The sequence below is a fragment of the Lepidochelys kempii genome, chromosome 12, assembly GCF_965140285.1.
Source record: "Lepidochelys kempii isolate rLepKem1 chromosome 12, rLepKem1.hap1, whole genome shotgun sequence".
Classification (NCBI taxonomy): Eukaryota; Metazoa; Chordata; order Testudines; family Cheloniidae; genus Lepidochelys; species Lepidochelys kempii.
Window position 1 is genome coordinate 8,835,864 of NC_136391.1, and position 19,216 is coordinate 8,855,079.

The 19,216-nt window shown below is 46.6% G+C and overlaps 2 protein-coding genes across 5 annotated transcripts in view; one reads left to right on the forward strand and one right to left on the reverse strand.

Moving 5' to 3' along the window:
* BBS2 (Bardet-Biedl syndrome 2) overlaps positions 1–950 on the forward strand; it is a 36,213-nt gene extending 35,263 nt beyond the window's left edge. For all 4 annotated transcript variants that reach the window (XM_073307469.1, XM_073307470.1, XM_073307471.1 and 1 more), the window contains one exon: positions 369–950. In XM_073307469.1, coding sequence (XP_073163570.1) covers positions 369–475 — 107 coding nt within the window. In that variant the 3' untranslated portion in view covers positions 476–950. The remainder of the gene's footprint in view (positions 1–368) is intronic.
* Positions 23–19,012, reverse strand: OGFOD1 (2-oxoglutarate and iron dependent oxygenase domain containing 1). Its single transcript, XM_073307475.2, has 13 exons — positions 18,767–19,012; positions 18,414–18,559; positions 16,570–16,616; positions 15,474–15,574; positions 14,438–14,554; positions 13,732–13,823; positions 11,917–12,045; positions 11,339–11,452; positions 10,413–10,492; positions 9,986–10,281; positions 8,440–8,562; positions 7,314–7,372; positions 23–6,639 (listed from the first exon to the last, which is right to left on the reverse strand). The coding sequence occupies exons 1-13, from the start codon at positions 18,933–18,935 to the stop codon at positions 6,478–6,480; spliced, it is 1,635 nt and encodes a 544-aa protein (XP_073163576.1). The 5' UTR covers positions 18,936–19,012; the 3' UTR covers positions 23–6,477.
* Positions 19,013–19,216: the final 204 nt, after the last annotated feature.

Below are 19,216 nucleotides of genomic sequence, written 5' to 3' on the forward strand. Positions count from 1 at the left end.
TATGCTTTTCTCTTTGCACGTGCCCAAGCACAGTGTTCCAGTTCTTGCTTTGCAAATAGGGAGATACTTATTTAAGCTATTTGGGGAAGGGACTATTTTACTGCATATTTGTATGGTGCCTGCCATGGTGGGGACCCTAGGCACTTTTGTAATACAAATAATAGCCCCCCTTTTGACATGGAATTAAGAAAAAGGGAAAATAGTCCTACTGTTTGGTTTTATTTAAAAAAAACCCAAACAACAATTAATTTTTTTTACAAAATCTAAATTCTGAGAGACCAGCTCTGACCTGTAAATATCTATTTAATGTTTCATTCGGTTACTTAAATACATACTAGTGCTGATTCTGTGTTTTTGTTTCTTTCCAGTTGGGAAACCCAAGACACAGGTGATCACTGCGTGCCGGGATGCCATTAGAAACAACAACCTAAATATGCTCTTCAGGATAATGCGAGTGGGGACTGCATCCTCGTAAAAGGGGAATAGCGACTGCATAGAGATGATACTTCCTTACAACAGGTGATCTTAGACAAATGAACAGATGTCATAGGAGCAGATGTCCTGTAGTATTTTCTTTCCGACTGTTCCCTAAGTAAGCCATTGGGAGACAAAGGTAGGGAACTTGATGTGTAGCAATGTATAAGGGACTAATACTGAGAAGCAGTTAAATCAGCCTGCAGCTCCACCATAGAATGAAGCAAATGGAAAGATAGTTTGCTGTTTTTTAAAGTAAGCCATCAGTTGGGATATGCTACTTTGGAGGCTAAAGGATAGGAAAATCTATGAAGAAAGGCTCAAAGTTTTAAAGTGCAGATGTGGTATTTATGTAAGTCACTCAAGACACTTGTATAGTCCTGGAATAGTTATTTTTCTTACTGTAACTTATTTATGGAATTTATTATATTTTGCAGTTATGGTATCAGCTTTTCCATTAAAACACAGAACTGTCAGGCTTTTGCCATATGTGTGTTCCGTTGAAGAGATGCGGTTATTTTTGTTATTTATTTTATGTTAATGAAACACATTTCAGGTTTTGCTCCATAATTGTCAGGCATTTTGATCACAGACTATACCAAGCAAGAGGTATGTCTATTAATACAAAAAACCTTGAGTTCAGAGTGGGTCTAAACCAAAACCTTGGCTCCTAAGGCTCCCTAACTTTGGGGTATTTGAGAACCATACTGATTTGTGCAGCTTGCTCCTACCCCTAGTTATCAGCTGCTGACCTGTGCAGCACAGAGCTGCTCTATGTCAGTGAATCCCTGGTTTCAGCCGCTACTTTCAGAACAGGTTTCACTGGGAAGGCCAGGTGGGAGAGGTGAGGTGACATGGGAGTCACTGCAGGCAGAAGTCCCAACTACAGCACCCCCTACTGGCTTTATAAAAAATAAGCAAATTAACCAGTTCCTAGGTTTCCATGAAGCTAGGAACTGGTCAGTTTTCTAAAGTGAACACTTGAGCCTCACTTTGCTTGGTGGAAATTCCACCTTCAGCTATTCATTCTCTGCAACTGCTGGATAAGAGAGCACATGCTAAGGAGGGGGAGGCGGGGAGGCAGTGAGAAAGAGTGGCATGTATTTTATGAAGGAGCAAACTGATCCTTGGTAGCAGTACATGCAGGAATAAAAAGGGAGCAGGAAGAAGTATCTAGGTACAAGAGGTAGGGAGAAAAATCTCTTGGACTCTGGCACAAAGAACTGTCAGAAGAAACAGTATTTTGGGCCAGTTAGTTAAAAGTGGGTTTAAATAATGCAGTAGGATGGTGGACTGGAGTGTAAATTTTTATGCCAAAGCTGATTTCTCCTATGAGCTAAAACAGTTCTTAACTGATGTGCCTGACCTGAATTGCATCCTCAGTATGTTTCCTCATTCTGCTTCAGCAAGCCCCTTCCATATGTAACTATCAATACCTGCATACAACAGGGCAGGGAGAGAGGTGCCCCTCATCTCTGTGGGGTAAGATGCGCACATGGAAGGGGCTTCTTGGATAGCTCCTCTGTAGCTAACAGGCTGCTTATGTAAGCTGTGAAATAGAGACAGTGATGCATCATCCACCCTGGAGAGGTTAGGGAGCTCATAGCTGGCTTAAAAAGAAATTAATTCTTGAAATCTGTTTTAATCCTGAGAACAGCCTCTGTCATTGATTCATCCCCCTCAGTATGAATTGTGCTGCCAAACACACATCTGCCATTTCAAATTGGCTGCAATAGCTTATCGAATCCTTGTAAGAACCAGATTGTTAGTCGAACTCTGCTTCTGATTAAAAGGGTCTAGTGAGCCACCGGTTCCATGCTGGGTTGGTGAATTTTAAAACTTTATTATGGAGCAATCTCTAGGGATCTCTGCCAGCCACTGTATTTGTAGGGAAAGATTCCCATAGCTCCAATCTCTCTTCTTTGTTCTACTTGCCAATTCGTCATGCTTGATTGGTTTCATTGTGAGTGCAGTTTGTTTTACAGCTATACAGTGGCTTTGATCAGAAGGCAGACCATGTTGTTATAGCCGGACATGCTGATTATCAAAGCTACGTACCATGCACTTTCATGCCATCCTGTCTCGATTTTTGTGTCTGTGGGCAAGCTGTATTCCTGTAGCATTCAGTTCCTCAGTACTAATAATCTAGATCTGTAACTGGGCCAACTCCCCACCTGTATTTGATCTGAAGACAGGAGATTTGATACTTGCTGTAAGAACGTATTTTGAACTCATCTGGCATTACAACTCTTGTCCTAAAGGATGAGCCAAGCTATGCATCACCGAAATAAAGCAACTCAGCTGGCACACAGAAATAGGCAACAGGTCAAGGTAAGAAGAGCAGAGTTCAGTGGAACCTGCAGTGACCCCCAGGAATTCATGCTAGATTGACACACTGGTCCCTACATGCACGTGTGTGTGAACCTATTAAACCATACTGTGGCTTTGTAACTGCACAAGGGACTAGCGCTTCTCCACACCCCAACCTACATGCATTCCACCCCCATATGAGATGACAACTCTTGGGAAAAACCTGGCAAGCTTGTCCTTAGAGCACAAATGTTTTCCCCACACACCCTCAGCTCCTACAGAAACCAGTTGAGAAATTGCACTAGAACCAGTGCCCTCTTAACAGGAACATTTATGCACAAGTGATTTTCAGTGTCTTCATTTAAGCTTCAGCGTGGGGGAAGCAATTAGAACTGACACTTGACAAAAGGCCGTTCAGTTCTAGTCCTGACTTCTCCAAGTCTGAGGATTGCTGTGTTATCTTATTCCTCGTTTCAATCAGGAAGAGATGTAAAATCAGACACCCACTACGATGTGCGTATGAATGAGGATTGGTCTTTTTAAGTCTCCTTCAGTTTAGGCTATAGCTACCTTGCTGTCTTGCTCCATAATGAAGTGGTCCTTTTGTTTTCAGCTACTTGACAAAACTGCTTCCATCTAATACAAAGGAAATTGCTGCATTGCCAATGCCTGAATTACCCAGAAGCCTGGTTGCATGTTTCTAGTGTCAAATGCTGGACTCTGTCTCTTGTGCAGCAGAGGAATCTGGTGAGCAGCCTGAATGTCCTCTTAGACTAATTAATCTGAGCCATTTAAATGTTGCATAATGTTGGATTGCCTGGTATGTATCCCTTCACTGAAACTTACGGCATGTCCCCTTTGTTCATGTAACTGCTATTCACTTGCACCGTTTGTTCTTCCTCTGTGTCACTCTTTTTACTCCCTTCTGGGGCATGGGTATGTTTCACATTGATGGTATCTTTCTTCTGAGGATCAGTGCATTTTAAAAGCAGGGCCAATCTGAACTACCTTGCCCGAATTTCAGTATCAGAAAAGAGAGCCTGGAGAGAGGGATATTTGCTGGATAGGCTTTGTCAAGATTAAACAAAAACGTTTTTTTAATTTAAACATTAGCTAATGTGATTTAAAACACCACTTGGCATTTACTGCCTCCTGAATTTCAAGTAATCCTGGGGCTTGTTCTTTCCAACACACAGCTTTCCACCCCAAGGCCCAGCGTACAGGGAGTAAGAGGAGCTGTTGATTTTTAGCTCCCTCAGTGCCAGTTGTGAGTTCAGGTTCAGCTTCTAGCCTGTCCTGGGGGAGGCTATTCCAGACTGATGGAGCTCAGCCTTAGGAGGAGGTAGTTCTTATACATAATCATCAGCTTTTCCAGAAACTCAACCTTCTACTTCTATTTCAAATGCCTGGCTGCAGTCTAAACATTTCCTTGTACTCTTGGTGCTTGCAGCCCTCACATCCTTGTAGGCTATTAGGTGCTTCTCTTTTGTGTTTTAAGCCACCTGATCAACTTTCCTTTTCTGCATGGAAAATTCCACTGCACAGTAGCTTAGGCTTTGGCATCTCAAAGGCCGAGAATGGAATCTATTTCTCCAGGATAACTGTAGGCCAGGAAGTGATATCCCCAACCCTGAAGAAATGCAGCTTGGCTTTGCATTTAACCTAAACTACCCATTCAAGATTTGGAAAGTGTCCTGAGCTCCAGTAGGATTTGTTTTTAGTTTTATACTCATCACAACTGGCTTAAAACAGCACCATGGTTTAAATGTTTAAACTAGGTGAGAAAGCCTTTTGGATTATTTTTTTTTCCTAAAAGATCTGCTGTAAGAATGATTTTGGGGGAAGTTCTCTTGCCTGTGTTATACAGGGGGCCAGACTAGATGATCACAATGGTCCTTTCTGGCCTTGGAATCTGTGAAACCAGTCTCTACCTTGCACAGAGAAACTAGATCATGAAAACAAGTTAGTTAATTACACGTAGCTCTGGCTAAAGCTAGATCATGTGCAGAGAGCAAACTTCTCGCTGTGCTCCAGCGCATCACCATTTCTGAGTCCAATAATAGTCCTGGGTTACATACACAGAGGAAGCCACAGATCTGCACAGAAATTGGAGGGTAGCAGGCTCCCTCCCCATGCTGCTTCATCCCATGCCAAGTTGGTATGCGAAGGCATGGTCATGCATGTTTCTCTCCCACCCCAACTCAAGCCCAGGGGCTATATTCCATGGCTTAGATGGATTTGCAAAGGCACTATTCACAGCAAAAGCACACGTGTGTGTAAGTCAGTTACTACTGAAGGTGCAAAACACCTTCTAGGCAATGCAAAATAAGCTCAGCCCTGGTGTGTGCAAAGTAGTAGCGAGTCAACGATACAGAACTCAGCCAGACTGTTTCTTCCGGAGAGCCAGCACATGTTGTGTGACAGCACCAGTTAGCGGGCCGATAACGCCTCACCGCTTCAGCAATGTGGCGCTCCTAGCAAAGTCAGAACTGCACCTAGCGTGGGGGCAGCAGGTCACGCCAATCTGCGTTTAAGATGTTATTTTAAAAGCACGTACTGCTCCTGTCATGGCTGAGCAACCAGTGTCCTAACTAGCCTACCCAGCGGGCTGGGGTGGCATAGATGGAACAAGCTGCTCAGAATGCAAAATTAGGTATTCAGCTACTAGAGTGATGGAGACCATACCACTGCCCAGCTAGAATTAGGCCACAGCTTGAAGGGTGACAGTGAGAAGACATACTGGGGATGGCAACCGCACCTATTATATTTGTCCAAGAGACAAGGAGGGTGGATAGGCCCTTCACTACATTTTTTCCCCACCAGCACACATGATTTTAACTCCTGCTTATGTCCTCCCACTACCCTTTCCCTGCCCACCAAAACCCTAGGGGTTTGTTCTTTGTATCAGTACAAGTAGACTGAGGCTGAAGGCTCCCCCTCGTCCCTTCCCAGATATACAAGGTTTCACTTTTTTCATTGGGGGGAGGGGAACCCATGTTTTTGGGAGACATTTTCACAAGCTTCTCTCCTTTACCCACCACCTCCTAGACAATATAGCTAATTATGTGGCAGCATGCTTTGCATGCACCATTTCTCAGTGCAGAGGGAACAATCAGGCCCCAGAAGAGATATGGCTTGCAGATCAGGGAAGTCAGGAAGCCCTGGTTTGGAACAAAGCCTGATTCGTTCTTGATGACCAGTTGAAGGCTTTGGACTACAAATCTGTGCAGTGCTCATAGCAGTCACCAATTTGGGCTTACACGAAGTCTCAATGTGCATCATGACACAATGTAAATTCATTGCAGGGCTCTTCAGGAGAGCTGGGCTGGAAGGCTATGAAAAGCAGCTATTCAAGAGTTGAGTGTTACGGATCCAAGTAAGACTCCCTCTGGTGGAGCAGCACCAGAATGTGAGAGCGAGTAAGAGTTAAGATGGGACAGCAGAATAGTGCTTCCATTTGTTATTAAAAAACCTAGCAAAGACTCACTTAGACTTCAGCACCAGCATGACAGCTCGGATGCAGTCAGGTGAAGTTAGCTCTCTGCCTAAATCAAATCTAGGCTCATCAAATGGCACCAGCCGATCCATGCATTACAGGTGCACCCACTAAGAAGACAGTCCGGGAGACTATTCAAAACCCATTACTGTATCACTAAGCCATTCCCTCTCAGAAGATGGCCATGCCCAGTGCTGTCACTCATAATAGACAAAAGAGAAGTCCCAGAATCCAGCTCTGCTCTGATGTTTTTTCGGATGCTCCAAGCTACGATGGTTAACATACTTCACAAATTTCAAAGTCTCTTTGTCTCTGTAAACCAAGGCCAAGCAGTTGTTCTCTGGATTCACCGTCAGCAGCTAGAACAGACAAGAGAGATCTTGTTTTGGTGTTTTTGGAGGGGGAAGCAGGAGTTATTTTCACAAAAACAATTTCAAGATCTTATTCACATCAGGGAACCATCACCAAAATAAGGTACATTACAGCAGATAGCTGGAGAATATCATGAACTTCTATGCTGAATACTGCCACCAATGGCATGACTCCAGCATAAGCCTGAGAATAAACAACATAGCCCACTGCATATTAAGACCCATCAGCTTAGGTTCTTTATTAGACAATTGTCATTTGCCTCATCTAAAAGGGGCCTAGCACGGACACAATATTACCATTGTTGTTATGGAAGCACCCAGGGGTCTCACACAGGACTGGAACCCTGTTGCGTTAGGCGCTGTACAGAAACAAAGGTAAAGATAGAATCTAAGCTCTTCAGGGCTGGGACTAAGACAAGCAACCCTCAGAAGAGATGGCAAGTGCAGTTTTTACAGACAGACATTTTGGGCCCAGCTGTGCACAATAATCATGGGCTACAGCCAAGATGGGGAGCATTTCATTGCTCCCCAATCCTGGAACTGCTGCTATGTTCTCCCATCCCCCGTGTAGGTTAGAGCAACCTCAGTGCTGCTCTAGCTCTATGCACCAAGGAACGGTCTGCTGGCCAGGGCTTACGAGTTGAACACACCATGCTACTTACCTCTTCATCTTCACCCTTGGCAATGTAGGATGTAAAGCCACCATACTCTGCATCCCAATCTGAACAGGTGAAATAGGAGAGAGAGAGACTTAGAAAGCTCAGCACTCTCTAGTACTCCCACTCACCCACCTAGATCAGTAGCATCTCCACCCTGCTCTCCAAAATTCTTGGGTACCATACTGCCTCCAGTTACCTATGGCCAGTGTTGTCATTCAGAGACATCGGCTTGAATCAATACACCTCACTACCCACCAGGTCCCCACATACCCAGGGGATTACTACCAACCTGGAAGAAGAGGCTAGACCCTCCCTGGGTTTCACATCCGTGGAACAGACACCTCCCTGTAACTAAGTGATTGAATAGGATACGCCTGGTGGTCCCCGCAGCATGCTCATGTTGACTCTGGCTTGTGCATTCCCAGGGCTGCTAGCAGCTGGCCAAGATGCAAAAATACTGCTGACCATTTAGGCTTAAGTTTTCAAAAGTGATGAGCTCGTGCCTGACTAGCTAGACCTGCAGATAATCTCCCACCCCTCAAATTCACTCGTTACTTTGGAAAAATGCAGGCTTCAGTATTATGTCTTTTTAAAAAAAAAAAAAATCTACACATGAATTTAGTGATAGTGTCACATGAAATGTCACCAAGGGAACAGCCCCTCCACTCTCCTGTGGGTGATCTCATCCCACAGCCCCATGCTTGGAGTGAGGATTCCCATCAGAAACTCCCCCTACTCAGCTGGATGGCTTATACTGCAAGACAGGTCTTGTTTCCCCAGAGGGCTGGCGAAGTGCCCTGGCCTGGCCCGGCCCAGGGAGTCAGAGAATCCATTGGGAAGTAACCTAGCGCTACTGCATGGCAGTACAGAGCCAACTACTGTGGGACTGGCCTACGTCAGCAATCCCAATCCTGCTGCGAATGATTATTAGCCGGGACACCAGGTGACATCACTGAGAACTGGGAGAAAAGTAGGAAGGAGCCTTCTATTTAGAGAACAGTATGAAAGGTTTGGTGGCTTCAAAACCGCTGAAAATTTAACAGATGAGGCCAGATGATTTCCAACAAAAGTCCCCTTTCTTTCCCCTTGGCAGCAAGGAAAGGGAAGGCTTGGATCTCCCCCCACATACCTTCACAGCCACAGAAGAACAGCAGGTCCAGGGCAAACTCTGTCATTTGGGTGTCATGGACTAGAGTGTAGTGGCCGTTTGTCCAGTGCCTCAGCTCCCCCATGCACATGGGGACACTTGAGCCTAGGGGAGGAAAGCAAGAGTCTAACCAGCTCGGGAGGATACAGCAGCTGCACAACAGCTAACATCTACCACCCCAAAGGAGAAGGCAGGCAAACAAGCTCTGCATCTTTATTTAGCCTCTGAAATACCTCCACTTTAAAGCAGATAAATTTGGGTCCGGCAGCCCCAGTGGGAGCATGAGGAGAGGAAAAGGCCATGGTCACATCAATTTCATTCCCAGCAGGCATGTGCCTTGTGTGTGCCATGTTTGAGGGGGCCGGGAGCTGCCATGTGATAAACACAGGCAGGTTATGGAGTCCAGCAAGGCTCTTACCAGCCTCTGAAAAATGGAAGAGCTCCAGGTGGGTTTCCTGTCTGTGGGACTTACAGCTCGAAACTTTAAAACCAGCATCCTCTGTGCTCTGCATGGACACCCAAGCTCCTAGGCGCTTCAACAGGAATAGGGTGTTGCCCCAAACTCCCCTCCCTGCACTGATGTACTCAGCCATCTCAGGGATGTGCAGATCAAGTTGTGGAAAGTGCTTTGGGATCTCTCAGGATGTGGAGAGACCTTCTATTCTCAGCGTTTGGCAGCCCCACAGTTCCGTTTACCATTCGCACTCTCTCCCCCCTATACCCCATAGCCTCTTTCTCCCTCAGTCAATCACAATGTTTCACAACAGCCATAATGAATGGGAGTGGTTAAAAAACACAGAAGGGGAGGAACAGAAGTAGTGGAGGCTATGGGGTAGGAGGGTAAAAGGGAGGAAACTGATTTCCATCACCACCTGTGCCCACCAGGAATCTTAGGTAATTTAGGGTGCAACAGGGTCTTTCACAGAAGAAAAATACTTGTAAGAGAATAGGAAAATGTGGGTGTAAAACCACATTACAATTGGCAAAGGGTTCAGGACAGGTGTGGTTCTTGAAGCTACTTAACTCTTTTTAAACAGTTTGACTAGATTTCAACTTGATGAGGTCACTTACTACATGTGTAACCTGCAGAAAGTCATTAACTCAGGCCACACCCTTTCAGAAGCAGTCACTGATTTTAGGTGTCCAATTTCAGACACCTTGAGCCTGATTTATACAGGTGCTGAGCATCACCATTTCAAACGAAGTCAATGAGAGCTGTGGGTACTCAGCACCTCTCGGAAATCAGGCTTAAGGTGGCCACTCAAAATCAGTTGCATCCGATGAAGTGAGCTGTAGCTCACGAAAGCTTATGCTCAAATAAATTGGTTAGTCTCTAAGGTGCCACAAGTACTCCTTTTCTTTTTGCGAATACAGACTAACACGGCTGCTACGCTGAAACCTGTCAAAAATCAGAGGCCACTCTTAAACTAACTGTAGCCTTGGGGTGAAATCCTGGCCTCTGTGAAGGCAATGGGAACAAGGTTTCCATTCCAGTTCTTTTAACTCCAGCCCTGCTGGCTTTACTTACTGTTCTTTGTATCACTTTCTTTGGTTTGGGGGTCACTTTCAGGCTGATCTACTTGGTCACCATCGCCGTTGGCCTTTTGACTGGTTTCTCCTTGCTTGGGTTTGGAAGAGCTGTGTCCAGTGCAATCTGCAGCCTTTTCTTCTTCTCCCTCCTCATCCTCATCAGAGGAAGCCAGGAAGTGCAGCTTTAGGCCTGTGAAGTTGGAGAGCAGCAAGAACAAGGCCTCGGAGCGGAAGAACTCCAGGCACTTCCTTAGGACATCCGGAAGGCTCCCCTCCTCAGCCTTCTCGTAACATCTGAAGGAGAGTGGGGATGTGATGAGCAGATAGCTGGTAAGGATCCAGCATTCAGACTAAGGAGAATACCTGCTAGGCATCTCCCTGGCAGAACATGGCTGACGGAGTTAACCAGCAGGACTCAACACTACCTTTTATTGGGTGGCCCTCGGCTGCTCCATGTGATGTTGTCTTTTTGCAGAGCTTCACACACAAGCTGAAATTTCTCCCCCTAGGAGCCAAACACATGGAAGAACCCTTTAACACACGGCTGCTCCACACGCTTTCCTGTTGCATTAGGAGTAGCTGCTCAGTGCTGTTGTGCGAGGCATCCGGCTTTAGTTCTATGACCTGCCTTTGTCCCACGCAGCCCAGCAGGGGCTAGATGAATCAGAGGGTTGGGAGGGTGATTGTGATCCTCCACTACCCTGCAGCTTGTATTATCAATTACACCTGTGCAGAACGGGCATGAAATGCTACTAGATTAGCATCCTCTGCCCTCACACAGGTGAGAGCATTCCCCACTTTACACAGGTATATGTGACTGCATAAAGGGCCAGGCAAGGTGAATCAGACCCAGGACCCACAGCCTCTGTAGGGAAGCCAAGTCACAGAGCGTAGCCTCTACTGGTCATATATTTCACAAGTGGTGCAGCAACCCGTCCCCCCGTTCCCAGTGCTTCCTGGCCCGGAGACTAGCCTATATGACACAAGGACTCAGGGTAGGGATTCCACCAAAAACAGGGCTAGGGGACAGGAGGCAGAGCAGAGACGAGAGAAGGGAACACGAGGAGTTGGAGCAGCGTTTGTGGTTCAGTCGGGGTGTCCCTGTGCAGAAGAGGGGCTACAGTCTATATAACTTCCACAGGATAAATCGGGTGGGGTGGGGTGGTTGCAGCCACAGTTCCTCCATTCCTGCCTGAAGCCACTAAGAGAGGAGGAAGACCAGCTGGATCTCAGCTTCTGAGCTGCACAAATGACCCACCGCATTCACCACCAGTTTGTGTCCCACACAGTGCCCAACCAGCACCCCAACCTGGGGAACAAGCCCACACACAGCACATCATCCTGGACCCACCTTAAGGAAGTTCTTCAGGAGAAGCTCTGATCGCTCCTCAAATTCCTCCTGGATCTGGGCTTGGGAATCCATGTCCAAGTAAACTGGGTTGATCCACTCGTACAAGATTTCATGCTGAAATAGAAACATCTTGATTTGAATGCTGGATTTGAGATTACACAGATAATGGGTCTTCCCCCCCCCCGCACCACAACGGTGTAGGGCTGGACCATCCCCTTACTGCCCACGGCATTTGCTGCACTCCCAGCAGTACTGCAGCCATTTGCAATGGGCACAGAATTCCTTATACAAGGCTCTCACTAGACCTACCCTCTCTCCCCAAACCAGTCGCTACTAATACAACCTTGCACTTTTCATACTTGATCTCAAAGCCAATGAATGGATGAGGGAAAGGGGGAAGTTAACAAGATTCAGTTTTAAGCATCCAAGAGATTGCTGCAAACAACAGTGAGAAAAAGGGGGAGTTGTAAAATTCAAGGAGCCCACTGCCTCAACTGTGTGCCTTCTAAGCATAAGTATGCCACAGACACGATGGAGGCTGGGTGGGGGGCGAGCAGATCTATGCTTTTTTTGCTTACATCGTATGGGATATGTGGACTCCGGGGCAAGAGGGATTCAATGTAGCGGAGAGGCCTGGCCACTGGTGGGCCATGAAACCAACCACTCACAGACAACCGGCACTTCCCTTCTGTCAGAACTTCAGACACCTGGAATGAAAAGGTGAGGACTGCATTACGAGTAGTATCTAGTATGTGTGTATTATGGCATGCCTAACGGCCCCAACTGAGCTCAAAGCGTCATTGTGCTAGGTGCTGTACATGCACTTAGGAAGAGAAGTCCCTGTCCCCAAAGAGTTTACACTCTTTGGAGACAGAAAGGATTATTGTCTGCAGTTTAGATAGGGGAAATGAAGTAAGATTAAGCGTCTTGCTCAAGTCTGTAGCAGGGCCATGAATTGAACCCTGATCTCCTGTGGCCCAGTCCAGAGCCTTAACCCCTGAACTATCTTTAGAACCGCTATGCCCCTGGGGCAGAGCAGGAGCCAACAAAAACTGTGGGGTACATTTTTTGCTACTTGGTTTGCTGGATTACTATTTACCATGATCTGCAAAACTCAACTTTGATGTGGCTATCGAGGAAACACAAAAAAGGATGCCCAGGACAGGTACTATGGGAAGTAGTCACAATCCACGAGCAATAGCCATACATTAATTTACATATGTTTATTTTTACCTTAAAGCAAAAGACCCAGGCATTTAATAGACTTTATGCTGGCTCCCTGCACTTGGGTGAATTTCAGACTGGTCACTGGAAGTCAGGGGCTTCTGTATTGTGATGAGACGACTGATAAGTGCAAAATTTGACAAGTGCTAGTCATCGCAATGTACTCAGGGTGAAATTAACTAAAGGCGTTAATTCCACATTTCAGGATATATAGTGTCCTAGGGGGCTTTGAGTAATTTGGGGTGGTGGCAACAACTCCCAAAACCATTTGATAGAAAACAAAGTGTGGTAGGTCACAGCTGTGCTAGAAGGTACTCACATCCAAACTATGAAAAAAGGGAAGCCTGGACCAAGATTCAGAGATGTGTTTGGAAGTAACAGCAAAATGCTCCTTGCTGGATGTTTGAGAAAAGGGATTTTTGCTGACTTCTGCTGTGAGGGGTTTGTATCATGCTGACCCTCACTCAGCCATCCAATGGCAACACAAAGACACTTAGATTAATCAATGAAAGGGTCAAATTAAGAGATTCAATGACTGCAAGTACTCTAGGGGGATAAGTGATGAACTCTGGGAGCCTTTGGCAAAAGCACTCCCAATACAGTCAGCTGACTTTTTAAAGCCTATATTAACAGTGTCAAAGGCTGAATGCAGGACTTTGAATGTTGCTAAACACAGGACTAAATATCAGTTAGCAGGAGGCAGTCACAAGGCTAAGCTATGAATTCACATGGCTTTCCATGCCTACAACAAGTTGCCAACTGATAACAGCTTGGGGAATGACCAGTAGGGCTTTCTGTTTTTTATCTCACTTGTATCTTAAATAAACCCCTAAGCCATATAGCTGAGCTCACGGCTGGCCTATGTTAACACATTCTCAGTGCTGTTTCCCCGCTGACTCCTTGCTGCTGCGCGTCCCGCCCCATGGTATTCTCAGGGTTCCGTGAGGTACTTTTATTTAGAACACACAGAAAGACCATGATGGCGGACACTGGAGCCAGGATGTTACTCAGAGCTTGATCTGAAGCCCTTGTCCTGCTCTGTGGCTGTACAGCAGCTAGCACAATGGGGCTGCCATTCTGGTTGGGGCCCCTTAGGGTGCTACCACAATACACCCAATGAATGCTTACAGCAATCACACTTGGTTGAAGAAAGAAGAGCAGCTCCTTGCCTGGTGGAAAGAGACAGGAGACACTTCGAAGAAGGCCAGGGAATTCCATGAAGGGACTAATGACTTGACGACCTGCTGCGGCTGAAAGTGGCCTGAGCAAGAAAAGACCATATGTGCTCTTTACAGTCAGACATGAAATCCCCCCCGCCCCCCACAAACCCCTTTATGCTAGTTCCAGAACCACTTGGGACTGGTAAGTCCTGTAGGCCACATAGGAGGGAGTTCCAGAGTAGGAAGCTGGCCTGGGAGGCCTAAATGCCCACCAGGGTGGGCATCTCCTCCTGCCTGGATCTCAGTCACTGAACAGTCCAGTTCACAGAGGGTACTGGGCAGAAGTGTGGCTACTAGCATCACCCCCATCCTGCCACCCTCACCTCCCTCTGCAGCTATGAGTCAGAAACAAAAGGTTGCCCTCTTCATCTGTAAACTTAATGACCCCCCATCTGCTTCATCCCCCAAAGCTAGTCCTAACTGAGCCATTACCCAGTAGCACAATCCGCAGTGACAGCTTCCACCTGTCTCACTCTGAGACATACACATCACAGCAATTCACCAGCCTTCAACTGAACGAAGCTGCTTCTCCTCAGCCTACCCTGTCTTAATAGTGGCTGCTATGAAGACACACAAAAGCAAAGTGTGAGTGTTCCAAATTTGTCCCTATAACTGACATCCTCAGACATACACAGCCAAGGGACCACAATCCTACCATCGGTGCTGTACAGGTCCAGAGTGCCCCCATCGCTCTTCTCCCATGGCGGAACCAGGTACAGGATGAAGGCAATTCTCCGTCCTTCCAGCTCATCGTCATGGCATAGCAGGGTGTCTGCAATCACAAGCTTTAGCATGCTTGCACAGGGTTTGCAGAATTCATTCATTTCAGTGACCATTCCCCATCCCTGCACCTTTGAAAGCAAAATCCATCCCCTTCCCTGGAGCTGCATCCTCATCTGGCCACAAGCCCATCTGATTCACAGACCTTGTAGATGTAATTTCCTCTGGACTCCATTACAATTACATCAGCTGAACTAGTCCATCAAAGTGTGTAACTACAGGGCCCTCCTGCTACCCTCCTCTCCTCTTGCAGCTGCTGCTACTGCTCAGTGAGAGGAAATTGCTCAGCTTTCCCGCATGATTCAAACACTGTCTCTTAAAGCCACAGCTGCATCAAAATGCACTTCGAGCGAGTTCCCTGCTGGCAAGAAACGCTGTCCTGACAGTGCTTGTGACTGAAGGTCTACTCAGCCAGGACAGCATGGGCGGTACCGGTGCAAGCTTCCTTCTCTCCACTCCATCGATCTCACTCAATCAGGAGAACCACTTCCAGGGGGAGGCTGGTGTCTGTAACTCACTCAGTCCTGGGCCAGCAAGGGGACCCACATGACAAGACAAGATAAAGGTATTAACGACAAACACCAGGAAAACCTTAACTTCCAGAATTTGAATCCCAGCCATCCTGGGGCCATTGGACTGGTCACAAACACTGGATTTTTTCAGAGAGGGGCGGCAGGGATGTGGGGGAGCTCCTGAGTTCACTGGGCCTGTTTAAACTATTAATAGCAAAAATATTCAGGTATATCACTTCTTCCATTTTCTGGCCACGACTTGCTTCCTGCCTGAATCTTTGCTTTGCTGGAGGACAGCTTCGAGGAGCAGGAGTTGCCAGGGAGCTTTGAAACTGGGGCCCCCTATGGCAATGTAATGCTCTCCTTCCCCTCAGAGGAGAAGGCACCCTGCTCACTTACCTGTATACTCATACTTAGCACAGGACAGGTCAATGGTTGGTTCCAGCTCCACCTGTGTAACTGCAGACAGCCACTCCCGGAACTCTTCAAACAGAACTTTCCTGAGAAGACAAGCACACAGCAAATGGGACATGTAGCCCCTCAGCCTAGGAAACCTTTAATGCTGAGGTGCTGCAGCACTGAGTGCATTGTCGTGAACTATATTCAACTTATTGCAACTATTTGTAAATGCCAACGGTTAAAGATGTATAATTCCTGCCCGGAGTCTTGCTTTCATGGGCAACCCTACAACAAACATCCGGGAGTGCAGCCCCTATGCTGCTGAGAAACATTTAAAGCAACAAAGCAGTGAGAATGGATTTAGTCAGTAAGGAAAGAGATGAAAGTTTCAGACTTCTACACAGCAATTTTACAGTGCTAAAAATAAAGAAGGGTTTTGGGGGAAAGGAGGATGAGAGGATTGAAATGCTAATGGGGAAGCAATCAAGGAGGAAACTGAGATGATCATTAGAACTAGGTGGATGGGGGAATCTATGCAATTTCTTCCCTCCTCCCCCAAAACAGTAAAGCATATCTTATACAGCTTGAGTTAACGAGACACACAGTTTGGTGATAAATGGGGTTTTCGTTAAGAGACGATGTTAGATTTAACAAGAAAAACCAAACCAAACAAAAAGATGCATCAGGTAGGCTATATCAGGCTTTTAATGAGAAGCTCACAAAAATTTTTTAAAAAAAAGATTATGCAATATTATCAAATGTGCCTTTTTCTGGTATTTTTTCCTGAAATGTTTACTGTAAACTTTATAAAAATAGGCATAGAAATTTTTTTTACCAAAAACTATTTTTGGTAAACAAAAAATTCTAGCAATAGTGTTTTTAAAAAACTGTCCCAATCTACTAAAAAAAAAAAAAAAAAAAAATCAGAAAAAATAATCATGAAACATTTATGAAAGAGAGTCCATTTTCAACAACCCTGAAACAGGGTTTTTCACAAATTTTTCACAAAATGATTTTCATTTTCTGGCCATGTTCCTTTTAGACCTCTAGAAAAGGGTGCCTGATCATTTGCCGTGATTTACAGGAGCTACTTTACCTTAATGCTGAGATGTGAGGCTCTTTTCTCTTCTTCAGATCATCAGACTACAGACATGCATGGAAAATAAGAACAATTATTTCATTTAGACTCTGCTCTAAGTCACAGTTGAAATAATAACTAAGGACAGTACTTAAAATAAATATTTCTAGGACCATCATCAGTGTAACTTTTCTGCGACTATTCTGGGAACAGGAGTGCAGAATGGAGGGCAGAGGGCCATTGCAGGCAAAAGTGGAATTAAGTAACCCAAAAGTTATTAGGCACAGTGCCACCATCACCAATACAAGTTAAAGGTCTCATGACACTGGTCCAAGACTGTGTAGCAAGGTTGAGTCACTAACATGCCAAGGAAGTGTCTGCACTTGGGAGGAGAGTATCTGTATGCTAGAACTACCAGACCTCCAAAGAACCTCTATGTTCAGCATTGTACAGGACGTAGACATAGGAATTTCTCATTCAGGTGACAGAGATGGAGCGACAGTCAATTTTCAGAGGTCTGGGGTGAAGAAACCAGAAAAGGACTACTACTGTCTAGTATTTAGGTTTAAACCTGCATTCTCCTGTAGTCAGTCTGCAGCTCTAATTCTGCAGAACTCATCAGTAAATACTATTTCATGTTCATATGGGTACAGACAAGCAACACAGCACATAAACAACCCCAAGAAGAATGGTCTTCCTTAGACTTTACAGATTACAAACTTCAGAGTGCAATAGGAGGGAGCCTGGTCACATGAGACTGGGACATAGGCCTTAAGGGGTTTCACTCCCAGCTTTTCCATTAACTTGAGATCCCCTACAGACCACAAAGACAATCACAGCACATATGTGGGCATGGCAGAATTCAAATTTTAAAAAAATAATTTCAACAGATAATATTAATATTTTTAAGATTTTTTTTTATTGCACAGTTGTGCAAAATTATGGGATTTAAGGATTTTTACCCCCGTGTTTATTCATTTGAATTTTCACAACTGCAGGAAACTGAAGGGGGTTGGACAATAATTATTTAATGACAGTAGACACTGATATTCAAAAAGTTAAAGCTTTATAATAATTAAAACACAAGTTGTCAGTGTCACTTGTCAAAATATACCAAGTAAATATCTTTAAGTCAAACTCTAATAAGTTGTCAAGCAGCATTTTTCTTACTTTGCCTATCTGTAAATTTCTATTATTATTACTGATGGAAATATTTTTGTTGTTTTTTTGTGTATGGTGAAACAGAAATTTACTGATAAAAATCTAATCCTTCCAAGCCTAGATGTGTTAGATAGATATAGCCAAGTTTTCCAAAAGCAGCCACTGGTTTTGGGTGCCTAACTCAAAACTGCTTGGTTCTGATTTTCAGAGATGATGAACACCCCAGACTTCAATTAAAGTCAGTAAGAGCTGCGTGTTCTCAGCACTTTTGAAAACAAGTACCTGGTTTTAGAAGCCTAATTTAGAGCCACTCAACAGTCAGCATCTGAGGGGCAGCCCTGTTATTCTGGATCTATAAAAGCGGCAAAGAGTCCTGTGGCACCTTATACAAGCTTATATAAGGTGCCACAGGACTCCTGGCCGCTTCAACAGTCAGTGGCAGCGTTTGAAAATACTTGCGGTAGCCTGTGGTCTGGCTTATCATTTCCAGGCCTCAGCGCTGCCAGCTGTTAAATGGCGGCACCCGCACATTCTGCGGGAGCATCTTAATGGGCTTAGCTCACGTTTGTGAGCCCTTAAAGAGGCGCCGACAGAGGGGCCAGGGAAATGCACAGCGTCGCTGCCAGAGGTGTGTGCCGCCGTGTCAGATTTGGGCCATTCGGATGAAGACGCAGAAGGTTGGTCCTGTCCCGGAGAAGCACCTGTTTGAACTTGTACAAATCGTTGCACTTCTCGTGGAAATCCAGGTCCAGGAGCTCCGTCTGCAGCCCGTCCAGGAAGCCCGGGCACTGGAGGAAGTTGGGGATCACGCAGTGACAGAAGGGAACAGGATCCACCGCGATGGCCTCTAGGACGGTAAATAAGACACGGTGAAGCCCGGGACGCTCCGCGCAGCAGGACAAAGCCCAGCCCCCCGCTCGGCCCTGGCGCTAGGGTCGTGGCCCCCCCGGGCCAGCCCTTGCCCGGGCTCCCCAGCCAGCGGGGGCCCGGCTCCCGCCCCGGGCAGGAGAGAGCGGCGCGGCGCGGCCCGGCGCGGCTCCCCGGGTCTCGGTACCGTGGTTGAGCGGCTCCCTGCAGCCCCAGGCGGCCCCCGCCTTCTCCTTCAGCGCCGGCTCCCTGATGGCCGCCGAGAACTCCCCGCGCACTTCCCGTTTGTCCCGCTTCTTGCCCGGCTCCCCCGGGGAGGGGTCCCGGGCCCGCGGCCCGCGCCGCGGCCCACTCATGGGGAAAGCGTCGCCCGGCCCGCGGGGCTACAGCAAGCCCGAGGCGGCGCCTACAACTCCCGTCATCCCTCGCGCAGCCACCGGAACCAATCGGCCTGAGCCGGGAAGGGCAGGGCAAAGCTCTGATAGGCCTGGGGGTGGGGGAGGGCAAGGCTACATCAGCCAATAGGGACGCTGAAGGATCCTGCGGCGGGAGCGGGATGAGCGGCTAGAAAGGCGGGCGGCGGAAGAGGAGCCGTAGCCGCGCTCTATGGTCCTGGCGCTCTGTGCCTTCGTCTCTA